This window comes from Rutilus rutilus (assembly GCF_951802725.1).
Source record: "Rutilus rutilus genome assembly, chromosome: 9".
Classification (NCBI taxonomy): Eukaryota; Metazoa; Chordata; class Actinopteri; order Cypriniformes; family Leuciscidae; genus Rutilus; species Rutilus rutilus.
The window spans coordinates 27,338,873-27,358,730 of record NC_140223.1 but is presented as its reverse complement, the minus strand read 5'-3'; the positions used below and the strand labels follow the sequence as shown (position 1 = coordinate 27,358,730).

General features: G+C 45.6%; 1 protein-coding gene across 1 annotated transcript in view; it reads left to right on the top strand.

The window, feature by feature from the left end:
• Positions 1-19,858, top strand: part of col4a4 (collagen, type IV, alpha 4) — a 73,642-nt gene that overhangs the window by 24,671 nt on the left and 29,113 nt on the right. The window contains exons 5-14 of the mRNA XM_084419538.1: positions 11,452-11,586; positions 11,671-11,715; positions 12,938-13,054; positions 14,241-14,309; positions 14,437-14,472; positions 14,616-14,678; positions 15,858-15,893; positions 16,506-16,547; positions 16,625-16,705; positions 16,813-16,857. Coding sequence (XP_084275664.1) covers positions 11,452-11,586; positions 11,671-11,715; positions 12,938-13,054; positions 14,241-14,309; positions 14,437-14,472; positions 14,616-14,678; positions 15,858-15,893; positions 16,506-16,547; positions 16,625-16,705; positions 16,813-16,857 — 669 coding nt within the window. The remainder of the gene's footprint in view (positions 1-11,451; positions 11,587-11,670; positions 11,716-12,937; positions 13,055-14,240; positions 14,310-14,436; positions 14,473-14,615; positions 14,679-15,857; positions 15,894-16,505; positions 16,548-16,624; positions 16,706-16,812; positions 16,858-19,858) is intronic.

The following is a 19,858-nucleotide window of genomic DNA, read 5'->3' as shown; positions in this document are numbered from 1 at the left end:
GTAAAGCAGAGGTGTACGGATGTGTGTGAGAGTGTGTGTGTGTGTGTGTGTTGCTAGGGGAATCCATTGAGTCTTTAGTAATTATCACAGTCAGTGCTTTTACTGAAAGACTGTGAACACCCTCATCACACACTGATCTAGTTCTGTCACAACCACTGAGTGCATGCTGCTTAACACACACACATATTCTCATACTTGTTTCACATCACGAAGTCAAGCAGAATATGATCCAATGTATCTCTTTCTCTCCTTTTTTTTATTTGTAAAGTTGTATTTAAAACGTTTGTCTTGTTGGAAGATAAATATTGCACCTACATACTGCATACTACTGTTCAAAAGTTCAAAAGAAGTCTCTTATGTTCACAAAGCATTTATTTTATTAATTATTTATTATAAAAACAGTAATTGTGAAATAATATTAAAATTTTAAATAGCTGTTATAAGTTGTTAGGGGTAATGCATTACAAGTAACGTGAGTTACGTAATCAGATTACTTTTTTCAAGTAACTAATTAACGCATTACTTTTACCTTTAAAATATCTGAGTTACTTTTTCAAATAAGTAATGCAGGTTTCTTTGTTTTTACATTTATTGACTGACTTTGCATTTTCGTCAGCCTGAGGCTTATTCATTTGACTTATTCAAGTAACTTGGTACTATAACGCATTCGTTTTAACAGTAACTTTTCCCTACACTGTACTTCAGCGTCACATGATCCTTCAGAAATCATTCTAATATGCTGATTTACTGTTGATTTACTGGAAACATTTCTTGTTATTATCAATGTTGAAAACAGTTGTGCTGCTTCATATATATTTGTTGGAAACCATGACACATTTTATTTAGATTTCTGTAATGAATGGAAGTTCAAAAGAACAGCATTTATTTGAAAGTGAAATCTTTGTTAACATTATGAAAGCAGTTTAAAGCATCCTTGCTGAATAAAACGTACTCGGTTACCTAACGTAACCTCGGTTCTCTCTAGAAGAGGGAACGAGTATTGCGTAAGTTGCTTACGCTACGGGTAAAGTCATCTTTTCTCGAGATCTGAAGCCAAAAAATTATCCTTAATTTTGTATATATTGTCAACGCAGTGCGGCAGCCAGCAGACCATAGCAGGCTGTATAAGCGTGCTCATTGGCTGACCTGTGGCAACTGCTGCAGCCTATCGGTGAGCCCTGCGTGACGTCGCGCCCTTTACGCGTCACAGCCCACCAGAAAAGGGGGTGGCTTAGCCTATATAAAGACGGGCTCAACAGGCTGAACTCTGGTTTTCATTGACTGAAGCGAATACGCTCGTGGCGCGAGCACGGCAGGTTACGCAATACTCGTTCCCTCTTCTAGAGAGAACCGAGGTTACGTTAGGTAACCGAGTACGTTCTCTTACGAGAGGTTCTCTCATATTGCGTAAGTTGCTTACGCTACGGGAACCCCTTGTCAACGCCGTGCGCGCCGAGCATCACTGCATGAGTCCCAGGGAGCCCGGGGGACAAACATGCGGGAACAGGCTGCCAGCAACGTGGGCCAGCACATGTAATAAGCACTTCATAGGAATACAGAGCGACTCTGCCGGTCTATGTATAAACGAGTAGGGAAAAGGCGGCCAGCAACGCGGGCCAGCACAAGTACATAAGCACATCACAGGGAAAAAATAGAACGGCTCCGCCGGTCTATGTATAGAGAGTATCAACCCTTTGTGCAGCTGTGTGGAGAATAGGCGGCCAGCAACGCGGGCCAGCACAAACACACAAGCACATCATAGGGGAATACAGAGCGGCTCTGCCGGTCTATGTATGTAGAGTCTCACCCATTTGTGCAGCTCAACCAGAAGAGCTCGTAGTGACATGAGAGTGGCCTGCACATGAATGTCTGGGCAGAACATACACATCTTTTAGACTGATAAAAGTTTAGCCTGCAGGGCGGGAACTTCCAGGTTATAAAACCTCACGAATGTAGAGGGTGAGGCCCACCTGCCGCCATACAAATGTCGTGAATAGAAATCCCGCTGGACCAAGCCCACGACGAAGCCATGCCTCTAGTGGAATGGGCCCTGATGCCCATCGGGCACTGCAGTTGTTTGGATGCATAAGCTGCTGCGATAGCGTCCACTATCCATCTGGACAGGCTATGTTTCGAGGCGGCGAGACCCTTGGTGCGCCCACCAAACAAAACAAAGAGCTGCTCAGAACGCCTGAAGGCGGCGGAGCGCGTGATGTAAGTTCTCAGCGCCCTGACGGGGCATAGGAGGTTATCACTGTCCTCGCTATCGGATGCTGGCAGAGCCGATAGGGAGATGATCTGCGCTCTAAATGGAGTGCCAATCGCCTTGGGGATGTAACCATGTCTCGGTTTGAGGATGACTTTAGAGTCATTCGGTCCGAACTCGAGACATGTGGGGCTAACAGATAGCGTTTGAGGGACTGTTTGAGGGTGCAGGGACCATTCTCCCGGGGGAATGTTGTCCCTGGACAGTCTGTCTGGGCCGACATTCCTGTGGCCCGGTATATGCGAGGCTCTCAGCGAGCGCAATGAGTGATGGGCCCACACGAGAAGGCGTTCTGTCAGTTTGCAGAGGTTTCTGGATCTGACACCGCCCTGGTGATTCACGTAGGACACCACAGACATGTTGTCCGAGCGGACTAGACGGGGCGTATGTGTGGGAGGAAACGCTTCAGCGCGTTCTCGACCGCTATCATCTCCAGACAGTTTATATGAAGGCATTTCTCCTGGTCTGACCACAGGCCAAAAACCGGTTTGCCTTCGAAAAGAGCGCCCCAACCCAAGTTGGAGGCGTCTGTCGAGATAACTTTCCGGTGCGAGACGGCTCCCATTGTCATTCCCCGCTGGTACCAGTCGGCCCCGCTAACCAGGGTCTCAGTGCTGAAACGCAGCTCTGAGTCACTCTGATCCGGTTGCAGCCGGATGCCCAGCCTCGGTGAGGCACTCGAGCGTTCAACCAGCGTTGCAGCGGGCGCATACACAGTAGACCCAGCTGAAGCACTGCTGCAGCTGATGCCATACAACCCAGCATCCTCTGAAATATTTTTAGAGGTGCGACGCTGCCTTTCTGGAAAGACGCAGCCAGGCGTTGAACACGGCGCGTGCGCTGTGTCGACAGCCGGGCCGTCATTGCCACAGAGTCCAGTTCTATACCCAGAAAAGAGGCTGACTGACTGGGCAGTAATGAGCTCTTGGTCCAGTTGACCGTGAGACCCAGGCTTTCCAGATGGTCAAGAAGCACTGTTCTGTGAGAAATAAGTTCTTCCTCTGACTGTGCTAGAATCAACTAATCGTCCAAATAGTTCAAAATCCGCATGCCCTGAGTCCTCAGGGGAGCGAGAGCCGTGTCCATGCACTTCGTGAATGTACGGGGTGCTAAAGACAGGACGAACGGAAGGACGGTGTATTGATATACCTGACCGTCGAAGGCGAATCTCAAGAATGGCCTGTGACGGGGTATTATCTGAATCTGAAAGTAAGCGTCTTTCAGATCGAGGGAAATAAACCAGTCCCCCGGGCGAATTTGCGCGAGGATCTGTCTGGTTGTGAGCATTTTGAACGGTCTTCTCATAAGAGCTTTGTTCAAATACAGTGAGGAAAATAAGTATTTGAACACCCTGCTATTTTGCAAGTTCTCCCACTTAGAAATCATGGAGGGGTCTGAAATTGTCATCGTAGGTGCATGTCCACTGTGAGAGACATAATCAAAAAAAAAAAATCCAGAAATCACAATGTATGATTTTTTAAACTATTTATTTGTATGATACAGCTGCAAATAAGTATTTGAACACCTGAGAAAATCAATGTTAATATTTGGTACAGTAGCCTTTGTTTGCAATTACAGAGGTCAAACGTTTCCTGTAGTTTTTCACCAGGTTTGCACACACTGCAGGAGGGATTTTGGCCCACTCCTCCACACAGATCTTCTCTAGATCAGTCAGGTTTCTGGGCTGTCGCTGAGAAACACGGAGTTTGAGCTCCCTCCAAAGATTCTCTATTGGGTTTAGGTCTGGAGACTGGCTAGGCCATGCCAGAACCTTGATATGCTTCTTACAGAGCCACTCCTTGGTTATCCTGGCTGTGTGCTTCGGGTCATTGTCATGTTGGAAGACCCAGCCTCGACCCATCTTCAATGCTCTAACTGAGGGAAGGAGGTTGTTCCCCAAAATCTCGCAATACATGGCCCCGGTCATCCTCTCCTTAATACAGTGCAGTCGCCCTGTCCCATGTGCAGAAGAACACCCCCAAAGCATGATGCTACCACCCCCATGCTTCACAGTAGGGATGGTGTTCTTGGGATGGTACTCATCATTCTTCTTCCTCCAAACACGTTTAGTGGAATTATGACCAAAAAGTTCTATTTTGGTCTCATCTGACCACATGACTTTCTCCCATGACTCCTCTGGATAATCCAAATGGTCATTGGCAAACTTAAGACGGGCCTTGACATGTGCTGGTTTAAGCAGGGGAACCTTCCGTGCCATGCATGATTTCAAACCATGACGTCTTAGTGTATTACCAACAGTAACCTTGGAAACGGGTGGTCCCAGCTCTTTTCAGGTCATTGACCAGCTCCTCCCGTGTAGTTCTGGGCTGATTTCTCACCTTTCTTAGGATCATTGAGACCCCACAAGGTGATATCTTGCATGGAGCCCCAGTCCGAGGGAGATTGACAGTCATGTTTAGCTTCTTCCATTTTCTAATGATTGCTCCAACAGTGGACCTTTTTTCACCAAGCTGCTTGGCAATTTCCCCGTAGCCCTTTCCAGCCTTGTGGAGGTGTACAATTTTGTCTCTAGTGTCTTTGGACAGCTCTATGGTCTTGGCCATGTTAGTAGTTGGATTCTTACTGATTGTATGGGGTGGACAGGTGTCTTTATGCAGCTAACGACCTCAAACAGGTGCATCTAATTTAGGATAATAAATGGAGTGGAGGTGGACATTTTAAAGGCAGACTAACAGGTGCACGCTGGTCCGAGGGCGGCGTGCGGCTGAGCTCGAGCGTCGAGGCAGGAAAAGGTTCATAGCCTGCGTGGTCTTTTGTACCTCCGAGAAGCGGTCTACGATCCCGTTAACCGCTGGGCCAAAGAGGCCGGTAGGGGAGAGCGGGGCGTTGAGGAAAACAGCCCGCTCGGACTCCCTCATGTCGGCGAGGGTCAACCAGAGGTGCCTCTCTATGACGGTCAGCGAGGACATGCACCTTCCAAGAGCCTGGGCAGCGGATTTAGTAGCGCGAAGGGAGAGATCCGTCGTGCTGCGCAAATCCGTGATGGAGGCAGGATCCGGGCCTTTCTCATCCAGCTCATGGAGGAGATCGGCTTGAAGGATCTGTAGGACTGCCATGGAGTGCAAAGCTGAGGCGGCCTGTCCGGCGGCGGTGAAAGCGCGGCCGACAAGGGCTGATGTAGTCCTGCAGGCTTTGGATGGGAGGGCAGCCTTTGAGCGCCATCCAGAAGGCGAGAAAAGGTGCGCTGCAACCGCTTCCTCCACAGGGCGGATGGAATTATACCCCTTCTCGGCGGCGCCGTCAACCTGTGAGAGTGCCAAGGAGACATGAGAGTGCACTCTCGCGGAGAATGGTGCATTCCACGATTTAGAAAGCTCAGCGTGGAGCTCCGGCAGGAAGGGTGCAGTCCTGGACGCGGGTGCTTGGCGGCGGCTATGAAGAAAGCAGCCGTCGAGTCTGTTCGGCGCGGGCTCTTTAGGCGGTGACCACTCGAGGCCAAGTTGGTCGACGGCCTTGGTGAGGAGGCGCAGTAGTTCCGCATCCACGCCGGCCCAAGTACGGCCGGACTCCTGGACTGACGAGGAGGCAGAGTGGTGTGAACCGGACCATTCCTCGCTGTCAGAGGCCAGGATAGAGCAGCTGTCAGCGGCGGTGTCCTCGTCCACTTCATCCGCTTCATCCCCTGAGGCGGCGCGGGCGGGAGAAAGAGGCTCGAAGGAAGGGTTCCGGCGAGCTCTTGAGCGCCACATCGGTCTCCGGTGGCCTCTGGGAGCGGCGCTTCTTCCTGCGCGGCCCAGCAGAGACAGGCGGAGTGACAGCTTCGTCATTAAAAGCTTCAAGTCGAGCCCGCAGGGTCGACATTGAAAGCTCCTCGCACTCAGGGCAGCCGCCCGTAGAGAGAGCGATGGCTGCATGCCCACGGCCCAGACAGAGAGCGCAGATCAGATGGCGGTCTCCGGTGCTGAGCGGGGCGCGGCACGAGCCACTGGAAGAGCGAGGCATTTTGATAAAAACGCCTCGCGCTCTTTTAGATAGAAAGTGTGTGTCGTAGCGGCGAACACACACAGCAGAAAAAGGATACTGTCGCCGGATAGCTCAACAGGCACGGATGGCTGAAGGCGGCGAAGACGGCCGGCTTCCTGAGACGCTTCCCAGGCTTGCTGGTTGCTTGCTTTAACGGCGGCGGCTTCTCAAGATCCAGCGATGCGAAGAGTTTTGCTGAAGAGATGAAAATCAGAGTTCAGCCTGTTGAGCCCGTCTTTATATACGCTAAGCCACACCCATTCTGGCGTGCTGTGACGCACAGAGGGCGCGACGTCACGCAGGGCTCACCGATAGGCTGCAGCAGTTGCCGCAGGTCAGCCAATGAGCACGCTTATACAGCCTGCTATGGTCTGCTGGCTGCCGCACTGCGTTGACAATATATACAAAATTAAGGATAATTTTTTGGCTTCAGATCTCGAGAAAAGATGACTTTACCCGTAGAGTAAGCAACTTACGCAATATGAGAGAACCTCTCGTAAGAGAACTATTAAAACCTTCACAAAAAGAAAATCTTACTGACCTCAAACCTTTGAACGATAGTGTAAATAATTACATAAGATTTACACTTTCCTTTATACATTGTATACAGTGTTTTAGCAGCATTAAATATATGCAAAGCAGAGAATGATAATGTGCTACAATGCTTTGAGCAACAAGTACACACACACATGGTTTAGTTTAGTCTGTAGTTTTTTACTTATTGACTTTTGTACTTTTTTACTCACTGCCAGTGCTGTGCTATTGTCTCTGATCAAAATAAAATCCAGTGCCTTTCAGGCCAAAACAGGTCATAAAAAAAAGCATGCTTGTTTATGTGTGTGTGTTTACATTAATAGATGGATGAAACTGTTTGGCTTTGTCAGCTCAAGATATTGACCGGAGGAAGAGAGAGAGCAACGTTCCTGGTATTTTTATTTAAAGTGCTCTGAAACTGAAACTGTCACAAACCAGCTGTCGGCAGAACCTGCAATTAGCATCCTTTCCTCCCATTCAGGGAGGCTGTGTGTGCAGGTTACATGTCTGTTTGTTTTTGGAATCATTTGCTCTTGCAGGAGTTTCTCGCAACTCCTTGTTCCAATGATCACCACCCTCATTAGTTCAGATTGTTCGGCCGTGTCTCGTTAATTATCCCATCAGTTCCTCCCTGTCTCCTGTGTATATACTCCCTATGTCTTGGTCGGTTCTCGTTTGGATTTGGTTTGAGTTGTGTTGTTCTTTGTTATTTCTCCAAGTAATCATTAAATATTTGTTCCAAGACATTCTCTGTTGTGCGCTCTCCTTACACTCTCCGTGCTTTTAGTCAAATATTTGACATATTGGCCACTACATTTTGTAATATTTGTATTGTTTGTATTTTAGGGGTGGGAATCTTTAGGCACCTAAAGATCCAATCCGATTCCGAGAGTCAGAATCCAATTCCAAAACGATTATTGATCTACTTTTTTCCCCACATTAATTCAATTGTTTACCAACTTGAAATTCTCAATCTTTTTATTTAATTACATATGTAATTATAAGTAGCCTACTTTTTAAAATAATTACAAATTAAATTAAAACAATTTATGTTAAGAATTTTAAATATGTAAACTAATAAAGCTTCAAAACAAAAGCAAATAGTAAATAACTAAAAGGAATAAAAAACATTACATGCAATAAACAAAATGCTTTCAGTAGGCTATTTAAGAGTATCTGAACGTGATTTTTGTGAGTGATTTTTCTGATTATTACTGTTGACATCATAGACTGCGGGGGATCTGATAAGCTGCATTCACACAAATGCACAGATCTGTTTTAAAATTTAAGATGTAGTTTGTCCTGTCTGTTTTAATTACGTATGGTCGCCACATCGGAGTGATCTGATTGAATAGGAATCTCGCTAGAGAGCCAATCTACCTCAAGTGAAACTAAACGAGCCAATGCACATTGGCATGCAATCATTTGCAGCAGCTGCTCTGCCGTGCAGCGCGGGTATATAATGAGAAGCAGGTGCGATTGCACTTCAGTTTTTCGCTGAGGAGCCGAGCATTTGGCCCGGCCGCGCAGCGGGGTACAGGTGCTCTGGCGACGTAACGTGGCGTCTCCGTTCCCTCCTTCAGGGAACGAGGGTTACCATACGTAACCCAGACGTTCCCTTTCAGTTGGTCATGTTCAACGCCATGTCGGAGTGATCCGACTTTATAGGAATACCTACCAAAGCACCACAGCAGCTGCCCTCTTTCAGTGCCCTGAGCAAGCCTTCTGCCCCTTCTTGCCTGGAAGGATGATAGAAGAGGGCTTACACAGAGAGTGTCTGACACTGGTGTTCCATGATAACCCACACAGCGAGACTATTGGATAACACTGGGAAAGCGTGCCCTTACCGTTTAGGAAGGGGAACGCTGCGGTAGCCACATTTTTCCCTGGAGGAGTTATGTGGAGATATACATCTAACCCAAAGGCTGTACTGCATATGAAATACTGGGGTGACTTAGCCCAAGGGAAAGACACAGGCTTCTGTTTAGGAGCAGCCGTGGAAGAATACACATATGGGATCCCCGCAGGGTCGTACATATGGAACCCAGCCTAGACCTGGTTCTCAATGATTCAACAGATAAAGGCCTGGCACCGGACGCTCCACCATGTCCGGCTCCGAGGGTGGTGGAGGACTCAACAGGTTTTTCACTCTGGAGCAATATAAGTAGGGCGCAGTAAGCCGACAGAGCTGGGCCTCTCAGAGCTTTTACCCATTTAGGGTGAGAACACGGGAGGAGACCGGCTCTACATATAAAAATCTATAAAATCTAGCGAACGTGTTAGGTGTCGCACAGCCCGCAGCTCTACAGATATCTGTTAGCGAGGCGCCGCGTGCCGGCGCCCAGGAGGATGCAACGCCTCTCGTAGAATGAGCGCCTTGTGTTTGGTAAGCCAAGGCGATGGCATCCACTATCCAGTGGGCTAACCCCTGCTTGGAGACAGCCTTTTCCTTCTGCTGGCCTCCGTAACAGACAAAGAGCTGTTCTGAGGTCCTGTGGCTTCGAGTTCTGTCCACATACAGTCGCAGAGCGCGGATGGGGACAGAGCAAAGCCAAGGTTGGGTCTGCCTCCTCCAGGGGAAGTGCCTGCAGGTTCACTACCTGGTCCCTGAAGGGAGGTGTAGGAACCTTGGGCACATAGCCAGGCCGGGGTCTCAGTACCACATGGTCGTCACCCGGCCCAAACTCTAGACACGATTCGTTGATCAAAAATGCCTGCAGGTTCCCTACCCTCTTGATAGAGGCCAGTGCAACCAGCAGCAAAGTCTTCATGGAGAGAAGCTTTAAGTCTGCTGACTGCAGAGGCTCAAAGGGAGCATCCTGAATGGCGGGCGAGTTGCGACATGCGACAGGAGCGTAGACCACCTTGCCGGTTGATGTACGCAACAGTCACAGTGTTGTCCGTATGGACCAGTACGCCCTCTTCGGACCCAGAGATGGAAGAAACTGCTCTTTTATTGAAAATTTGGGACCGCTGGTTGTGACGCCAGCGGTGTAACACAAATAAAAGGAAATACAAGATTTTCCACCCGGCCCTCTTCTGGGGGAGGGAGTAGTGCGGTCACCATCTCCTGAAGAGCAGTCCCCTCCATCTCTGGGTCACCCGTCCTAGGGCCTCTTGCCTTTGGCTTTGCCGCCCCTCTTGGAGCCTGTCGTGTGCTGACTCTCTCTCTTTGTAGGTGGTCTCTTACCAGCCATAATAACAACTTTTCAGCCCTCTCAGCACACCATACCAGCTGTGAGAACAGCCTTTGTTTGCTCAGTCTTGCACACAAACAACACAAAAAAAAAGAGAAAGAGAGAGAAAAGAGAGAGAGAGAGAAAAGGGAGATCGACCCCACTGCCACGCTGTATCGCCAACACCGCACACGAGAGGTTCTGCTGAAGAGCTGCTCATTGAATGTCAACAGTCTTAGTATGATCAGCATCCAAAACACTCGGCTCCGAAGCGAAAAGCTGCAGTGCAATCGCACCTGCTGCTCATAATATACCCATGCTGCGTGGCAGAGCTGCCGCTGCAAATGATCACACGTCAATGTGCATTGGCTCATTTAGTTTCACTCGATGTAGATTGGCTCTCTAGCGAGATTCCTATACAGTCGGATCACCCCGATGTGGCGTCGAACGTGACCGACTGAAAGGGAACTGACTGTTTACTTTCATTTTGTGTCTTAAGCGCATTTTGAGATGCTAGTACATTTAACCACTTACACAGAGTCACGCACAGCCGCATGCGCGAGCGCTCTTCACAAAGCGAACACATTTGAAATTGAAAGCAGCCTTCTGATAGTGAGTTTCATATTTTAATAAGCCCACTGCATTCCAATCGACATAAATGATGCCTTCGTAGAGCATTTGTAAGGAAAATACCGGCGGATGATGAAGCCAGTGAATGCCCTTGTAATTCGCTTAAACATTTCCAAACTTTATGAACGATTATTTTATGGCAGGTTCAAGTGGTGTTTGTGTTGAGAGAGAGAGAGAGAGAGAGAGAGAGAGAGAGAGGAATTGGAAGCAAGCAGAATCCACCAGAAAGCAACCCATCCACCATCTTTCATTACAAGTATATGTACAACAGAATTATTCACTGATCACACTTACACACGCTGAGAGCACTTTAAAATTAACGATCATACTCAAGCACAATGCACTTAACATCACTGACCAATCAAACTCCATCCTAAAACAGGTAGGATTTGGTGACACACAGCAGTGTTGTGCATATACTGTAGTTTGTTCTTTATGTTTTGTCACACCCTTGTGGTGATTTTGTAAAAACACACTACCATTCAAAAGTTTGGGTTTGAAAGAATTCTCTTATGCTCAACAAAGCTTAAGTGATACATTAATTTCATACACATATGTTGTTATATTATGAAATATGATTCCAATTTAAAATAATGGTTTTATATTTGAATATAGTTTCAAATGTACTTTATTCCTGTGATTAAAGACGAATTTTCAGCATCTTTTGAACGGTAATGTACATTTCAAAATAGCAAATTTAGAATGGATTCAGTTACACTATACTGTCACAAATGACAAAAACAATTAACTATAATATACTATATTTTCTTAAACAAGAATTTTGACTTTCCATGGTAGAGTTGCAGTAGATATACCATAATAGCACTGTATTATATTTATTTTCCCTGTCTTGCTTTCCAGGGAAATCCTGGTATCTTAGGTCGGCAGGGCCCCCAAGGCCCCCCAGGTTTGCCTGGCACCCCAGGATTTTACGGCGAGAAGGGTGTACGTGGTATCATAGGATTCCCTGGAGAGTCTGGCTCGCCAGGAGACCAGGTACACAGAAACACACATACCCATACACAATTCTCATACAAATCAATACAAGGACCTTTATTCTGTTGCACTCTTTTGTAATAGGGTGTTCAAGGAGTTAGCGGTCATGCTGGGTTAGATGGAGTGCCTGTAAGTAACAGTCTGCAGTATTCATCAATAGAAATACAAACTATATATGTAACGATTGATCAATTTGTAGTTAACAAGACATACAAATGCTACTAGACATCATGAGTGCAATTGGTTAAATCTAATTACGTTTTTTTTATAATTAAAAAACATTATATTATATTATATTATATTATATCATATCATATCATATCATATATATATATATATATATATATATTATATTGTACTGTACTGTATTAATACAATAGTTTTTACTAGTAATTTACCTGCATGTTTTTACCCTATATGGACATATGCCACCTTGGGCCCTATTTTAACAATCTGAAACGCAAGTATCAAGCGCGAAACGCAAGTAACTTTGTGGGCGGGTCTTGGGCGCTGTTGCTATTATACCAGCGGGATAAATGACTCCGGACGCAAATCTAAAATGGGTTGGTCTGAACTAGTAGCTTCATTATTCATAGGTGTGGTTTGGGCGTAACGTGAAATAAACCAATCAGAGCGACATCTCACATTCCCTTTAAGAGCAGTCACGCTTGTTCCATGGCTGTTTGCTATTATAACGGTGGATTTGCCAGGCGCGCGCCAGGAGCGGTTCACAGCCGAGGAGACCGACGTTCTCGCCAGGGCCGTAAAACACAGAGAAGTGACATTGTATGGGGATGGGAGAAACCCACCCAAATTAGCTTCGGTTAAATAGGCGTATAAAAATTTGGGTAAATGTGTAAGCTAGATTTATGCCTATTTTTTCACATCTTCATGGACACAACAATGATTTCCCTCGTGTGTTAATATTTTTCCTTGTAATAATGTATGGTTTTCTAAAAATGAAAACTGCTGCGTCTGTGTGTAGATGAGATAAGTAAAGTGCATGCACACGCTACATTGATTATGGCCAAGCATGCGCCCTTAAAATAGCATATGAATAACATGCGCAACGCGCCACTGACTTTAGACTAGCTTTTTCCTGGTCAGTGGCGGAATTGTTTTCTAAACCTGCAAAATAGCACCAGGGAACGTTTGCGCCGGAACACGCCTCCTCTTTGCGCTGAACCGCCCCCGGGAGCGCAAGTTAATTTTTTACTAATTTACCGATGTGCGTCTGTGGAGGGAAAAGTCCGCTGTGCGCGGGTGCAAAATAGGAATGATACATGCGTCGGTGTACAAAGTCAATTGCGCTGGGTGCAAGATAGGGCCAATAATGTTGGTCATCTTCCAGGGTCATCCGGGGCCTGGTGGTCTTCCTGGGCTTCCAGGGAAGGATGGATGTAATGGAACCAGAGGGGAACGTGGACTGGATGGTGAGATAGGACGACCCGGCCTGCCAGGACCCATGGTACGACATAGGTTTACGACATCCTCACGTGAAACAGTTCTTAGAGTCAACATGAACCCATTTTACTTTCATAGTCTGATTTATTTCTGGGTGAAACAGGATATTCAACAAGAAAAATTGTAGGGTGAGATTGATTTTATCCATAGGGATTTGGGAATCGATTGGATAGTGAAAAGTAGTCTGGAAGAGAGGGGTTAAAAATAAATATTGGAAAAAATAAAAATAAAAATTCCTGGTGTAACACAGTAAATCGCTTACAATTAGACCAGGAGCATGTAATAAGAAAGAAAATTGCGTGCAATAATGTAACAGTATGTCATTTTGATTTCCTGTTGACTGGGTTTATTTGGTTTAACCAATCCCTCTGGTTCTCAAAACAGCAATTACATAGCTGTCTCCAGCTTTTATGATTTTTTATCGTTTTTTACGATTGTTTTAACATTTAAATTCCAGACCAAGGCTCTATCTTCACGGCTGAGGCTCTAGTATTTTTTCTGGTTCTGGAAAATATTGAGAAGGGTCAAGAACAGAACTATTTAATTGCCTCTGACACAAGGTCTTGTCTTCAAGCACTTGAATCCATAAAGACTGACCACCACATAATTGTCAAAATATGAACTAAATTAGATCTTTTGAAGAAGGAAAACTGTAATATCATCTTTTTCTGGGTTCCAAGTCACATTGGACTGACTGGTAATGAGAGAGTGGAAACTAACAAGTGACAGAAGGAGTGGGATGAACATAAAAATAAACTCAATGAAATAAACCCCCCAAAAAAGTGTCTTCCATAACTTCAAATCTAGGCATGACCAAGTCGTCTTCACGAGGTGCTGACTGGGTCACTGAAGACTTACACATGACATGGGTTTCTATTGATAGACACGATAGTTCCTTTGACTGTTAAACATAGTCTGTTGGACTATAATTTTTATGATACTGCCAGAAAACACTTTTATTCAGAAACATGTTTACATGGAATATTTCATAATGTATCACCTGAATGTATTTTAGATCTTATGGTAAGTTAAAATGTTTTATATAATAATTTAAATTATATGGATTGTGATTGCCATGTAAACAGCTCTGATGCTAACATGGTGTTAAAAACATAATAAACAAACAAACGATTGTTTTAACTAAATTATTTCCATGACTCCCTTCTTTTTTACTTGCATATGTGTTTTAGGGACTACCTGGGTTAAAAGGGATCAAAGGGGACACCTCTTATAGGATAACTTACGTTCCTGGAAGACTTGTACGTATAATGCCATACATTCATGTCTTCATATTTTAGTACTGCTGAATGTATTGAAAGTAAGCAGTGCCAAAAATGTATCTTTTTATACCTAACAAATCTGTAAACGTGTGACCCTCATTCACAGGGTGTTGATGGATCACCAGGAATACGTGGACCACAAGTATGTACAAAGAGCAAAAAAGCAGATCTTATATGAACATATAATAGATTACATTGGTGTAGTGTAGTTATATGTTATTGCAGTTTTATTTATTAGTTAGGTTTGCTTTGTTTGTCTGTGTCTGTGTTTGCATGTGCACAAAGGGAGTTAGAGGGGGTTTTGGCCCACAAGGTCCACCAGGACGAGCAGGACCCGATGGACTTATGGTGAGACAAGCATTCTCTACATTTTTTACAAGCACTACATCTGCAAAATGGTGTAGTATGTTTTTTTTTTTTTTTTTTTTTTTGAATATCACAACAGTTTTTGTGTGTGTTAACCCTTGTATGGTGTTCGGGTCTGTAGGACCCGTTTTCATTTTTTATCAAAAGAAAAATGATACAATTAATTATTTTTTCAACCTCAGACTCATTGGCCTTGGCTCATTTTCTGTGAAGAACATATATCAGAACACATTTTCAATGACTTCACACACTGTACACCCCCCCTACACATTTATATTACACACAGGATGTTCGGGTCCACTGGACCCGGGGCTAATAAAAGTGGAAATTTTAGGTCCTGTGTACCTTTACTCTGTCCTCCTCCTGTCAGGGCTTGCTGTTAGTGTGTGTGTGTGTGTGTGTGTGTGTGTGTGTGTGTGTGTGTGTGTGTGTGTGTGTGTGTGTGTGTGTGTGTGTGTGTGTGTGTGTGTGTGTGTGTGTGTGTGTGTGTGTGTGTGTGTGTGTGTGTGTGAGTGTGTGAGTGTGTGCATGCATGTGAGAGAGAGATTGTGTGTTAGTGTGAGAGAGTGTGAGTGCAAAAGTGAGTTTTGTTTCTACCCCTGCCATTCCCGCACAAGGTTGCAATTCTTAAATGTGATCTAACAAAGGTAAAGAGAACATATTAACCATATATGCTGTTTATATTGCTTGTAATTGGGATGAAGTAAACATCTGTTGAGTATTTTAACATAAATTGTTTGATTATGTTGAATTAAAAACCCCAAAATGCAGCGGGTCCACCAGACCCACGAACATTGGCTGAATAATAAAAATATGAACACTACACAAGGGTTAATATATATAGAGTTGTAATCAAAATTATTCAACCCCCATTGCAAATCAGGTTTATTGGCAATATTTACAGACTTTCAGCTGTTTGCAATGAACAAATCAAACAAAAGTAATTGAAATAGCTCAACACAACAACTGTTTCAAGTGGTTTCCCCAAATTCAACTGAAAATGCAACTTTTAATGACTTCTGCGGTCTCAAAATTATTCAACTGGTTACAACTGTAAATATACTGTATATATAGCTGCTTGATCTCTTTTATCTAAATGTTTCTAAATTCTTTCATTTGATTTCTTGTATTTGTTTTTTCCTTTTTCTTTGCTTATCCTAGGGCTTACAGGGTTTACCAGGCCTGAAAGGCCAACCGGTGAGTTTTGCATGTACATGCCTATGAGAAAGAACATTCTCTGAGATGACTGAAGTTAAAGGTACACTATACAGTATGTAACTTTTGGCCTTCCAGCAGTTAAAAAACAAAACTGCATGCATTTTGAAGAAGAACATTGTTTTGGTTGTGCTTCGGCTCTGCGTGACTTTGCGGATGAATATGGTTATCCTACAGCTCATAAAACATTCACTATAGGCTTAAGAGAAATAATCCGTTTAGATGGAGAGGATCTGAAGCTGACTAGCTGAAGATGTTTCTGTAACTTTACCCATTAATAGACACGATACTTCCTTGAAAATAAATTCAAGCACAGTGCTACAACAACCATAATGAACTGACCCTTCTGACCCTGTTCTAAAATATAAACACTTATTATAGGCTTACCATAGTGAATCAGGGTAAGACAAAAAACACGTTTTGGAAGATGGACTGATGATGTATTGACTAATTAAAATTTTGTTCATTTTGAACAAAAAAAAGTTACATAGTGTACCTTTAATTTGACACAAACTTCTGCTTGTTTTCTGACTGCCATCTGTGAGTAATATGGAATACTTTTTTTTTTATACAATTTTGCTCTATTTCCTGTAGGGAGACTCAGGAAGATCACTGCCTGGACCAAAAGGAGATGAGGTAAATAACACACATGGTAGTATGAATTTACAGAATATAAGTGAAGGTTTGTTTATGTCATCTTGATTCTCTTACAGGGGGAGCAAGGTCCCAAGGGGGATCCAGGTCCATTTGAATATGTGGAGCCCAACCCAGAAGACTATGTAAAAGGCGATAAGGTAAAACTTCCACATGTGAAATGAGTTTTCAGTTGCTAAGGTTTTATAAGGATGCCAGGTAGTAAATGATGGAGGATTTTTTTTTTTTTTTTAAACTTTGTCTGTAGGGGGAAAAGGGACAAGAAGGAATTTGTGGAATTCCTGGCCCTGACGTGAGTATTGTACATTTAAATCATTAGACCTGATAAGTTCTGAAATAGCCTAGCATGCAGTAGTATGAGATCGTCTCAGGTTACGACTGTAACCTATGTTCCCTGAGAACAGGGAACGAGACACTACGTCAGAATGACGCTATGGGGAACGCCTCAGGCGTGACAGGTGTCTGAAATCAATATCAAATCACGGCAATCACATTGACCGGCGACAGCCCGTGAATCATTAACGTGAATGATTAACATGCGACCTGCAAGTATAAAAGGGCGCCTTGCAAACATGACAAACATCCTATCGTCTGAAGGGACTGTTGCAGGCAGGCCCCGAGGCATGGCAGGAAGACGTAGTGTCTCGTTCCCTGTTCTCAGGGAACATAGGTTACAGTCGTAACCTGAGACGTTCCCTTTCGAAAGGGAACTCTACACTACGTCAGAATGACGCTATGGGGAACGATATACCAACGCCACCATGCTAAGGGGAGTGCATGCCAAAAGGCAGTGACAACTGTCAGAACCGGCAATTCAAATGAACGCTAGTACCACTCACCCCCAGGTCACACTGAGCTGTCAGTGACAGCACTCCCTACGGTCATAGCCCAAGCTAAATGACACCACAGAAAACCTCCATAAACATAGTTTAGTGAAAGGTCTACCTGGGCCTGCTCAAGGGCCTAGGACCACAACTTCAACTTCTTAGAAGGGGTCCCTTCTAGGGAATGTGGCTAGGGGAACCTGAGGGAACCCCAGCCAGTCACTATTCAGGGGAACGTGCCACCTGAAATGCCACCAGGCAGGCCTGACCTGGTGTCACCATATAAGACACTACAGTCTGGCCACTTCCTGTCTGTCCGAAGACAGAGCCTCTGGACACTTGCCTTTAGGAAGGCATCCAACCCGAGGGACTGCGAAGCAGGCAGTGAACCACTCGGACCGGATCTCAGAGACGGGATATCCTGGAGAGTATGACTCAGCATAGTGCTTTACAACCCTTGCCAGCGAGGGGAGTTTCTCTACTCGATCCACGGATCAACCCAGTGTTTGTGTTTCAAAACACTAAGGAGGCCTGTGAGGGCCTAAGGACTGATCTAACTGGGAGGCCTCATAAGAGGCCTACGACCGACTGATCAGACTCAGGAGACCACATACTCATACTGACCCTCAGTGAGGGGAGCATTAGATCTACCTGGTAGGCAACCAGGCTGTAGCAGGATAAAGAGGTTCCAGGAGGGAACCCGTAGCAGAGAATACAAACTTGAGTTGAGCCAGGGCGCAAGCTCACCTTCGGTAGCTGCCTGATAAGGTCTGCTAAACTGAAAGTAAGCGGCCACTAGCTTACAAAAACCCAGCACCACAGTGAAACTACTCAGGGAGACCTGGAGAGGCCTACTACCTGACAACCACAGTATGTGGGAGCTCACCTTCAGAGAGGCCTGGTGAAGCCTACTATCTGATAACCACAAAACGTGGGAGCTTACTTTCAGAGAGGCCTGGAGAGGCCTACTACCTGACAACCACAGTATGTGGGAGCTCACCTTCAGAGAGGCCTGGTGAAGCCTACTATCTGATAACCACAAAACGTGGGAGCTCACTTTCAGAGAGGCCTGGAGAGGCCTACTACCTGACAACCACAGTATGTGGGAGCTCACCTTCAGAGAGGCCTGGTGAAGCCTACTATCTGATAACCACAAAACGTGGGAGCTCACTTTCAGAGAGGCCTGGAGAGGCCTACTACCTGAAACACCATGCTAAGTGGAAACACACAGTAAGTGGGAGCTAACCTTCCAAGGAGGCCTGGAGAGGCCTACTACATGATAACCACAGTATGTGGGAGCTTAACTTCAGGGAGGCCTAGTGAGGCCTACTACCTGATAACCACAGTGCATGGGAGTTCACTTACAAAGAGGCCTAGAGAGGCCTGCTACATGACAACCACAAAACGTGGGAGCTCAACTTAAGGGAGGCCTAGTGAGGCCTACTACCTGATAACCACAGTGCATGGGAGTTCACTTACAGAGAGGCCTGGAGAGGCCTACTACCTGACAACCACAGTATGTGGGAGCTCACCTTCAGAGAGGCTTGGTGAAGCCTACTATCTGATAACCACAGAACGTGGAAGCTCACTTTCAGAGAGGCCTGGAGAGGCCTACTACCTGACAACCACAGTATGTGGGAGCTCACCTTCAGAGAGGCCTGATGAAGCCTACTATCTGATAACCACAGAACGTGGAAGCTCACTTTCAGAGAGGCCTGGAGAGGCCTACTACCTGACAACCACAGTATGTGGGAGCTCTCCTTCAGAGAGGCCTGGTGAAGCCTACTATCTGATAACCACAGAACGTGGGAGCTCAAGAAAAACCACATTAAGTGGAAACTCAAAGTATGATGGAACTCAACTCCAGGGAAGCCTGGTGAGGCCTACTACCAGAGAGCCATGACATGAAGGAGCTTACTTTCATGGAGGCCTGGAGAGGCCTACTACCTGAAAACCACAGCTGACAGTGGGCCAGACTGGCAGTCCAGTTGACTGTCTATGGGGCTTTGCCTTCAGGGAGGCCTTATGAGGCCTACTACCTGATAGTTCAACCTCAGGGCCACTTAGTACCACAGTATGAGGGATTCAGCCCTCAGGGAGGCCTAGTAAAGCCTACTACCTGATCCCCACAAAAAAATGTGGGAGCCCATCTTCAGGGAGGCCTAAAGAGGCCTACTTCCTGAAACGGTCTAATCAGCTGGATGTGTACTGCTGCTGGGGACTCGCCTAACAGGGAGGCCCGGTCGAGCCTACTAGCTGATAGCGAGTCTTTCTGCTACTTTAATGAACACTGCTGGAACCATACTAATAAAAAACTTTCCTAAAGTTTTGACCTAGTGTATGCTCCACAATGTTGTGACCCACCTCCGAGGAGGCCTGTTAAGACCTACTACTCGGTAGTGAGTCTTCTGCCCGAACTACCAGGGCCAACCAACGAAGGTGAGCTGGCCTAGGAGCCCTATCTTAGGG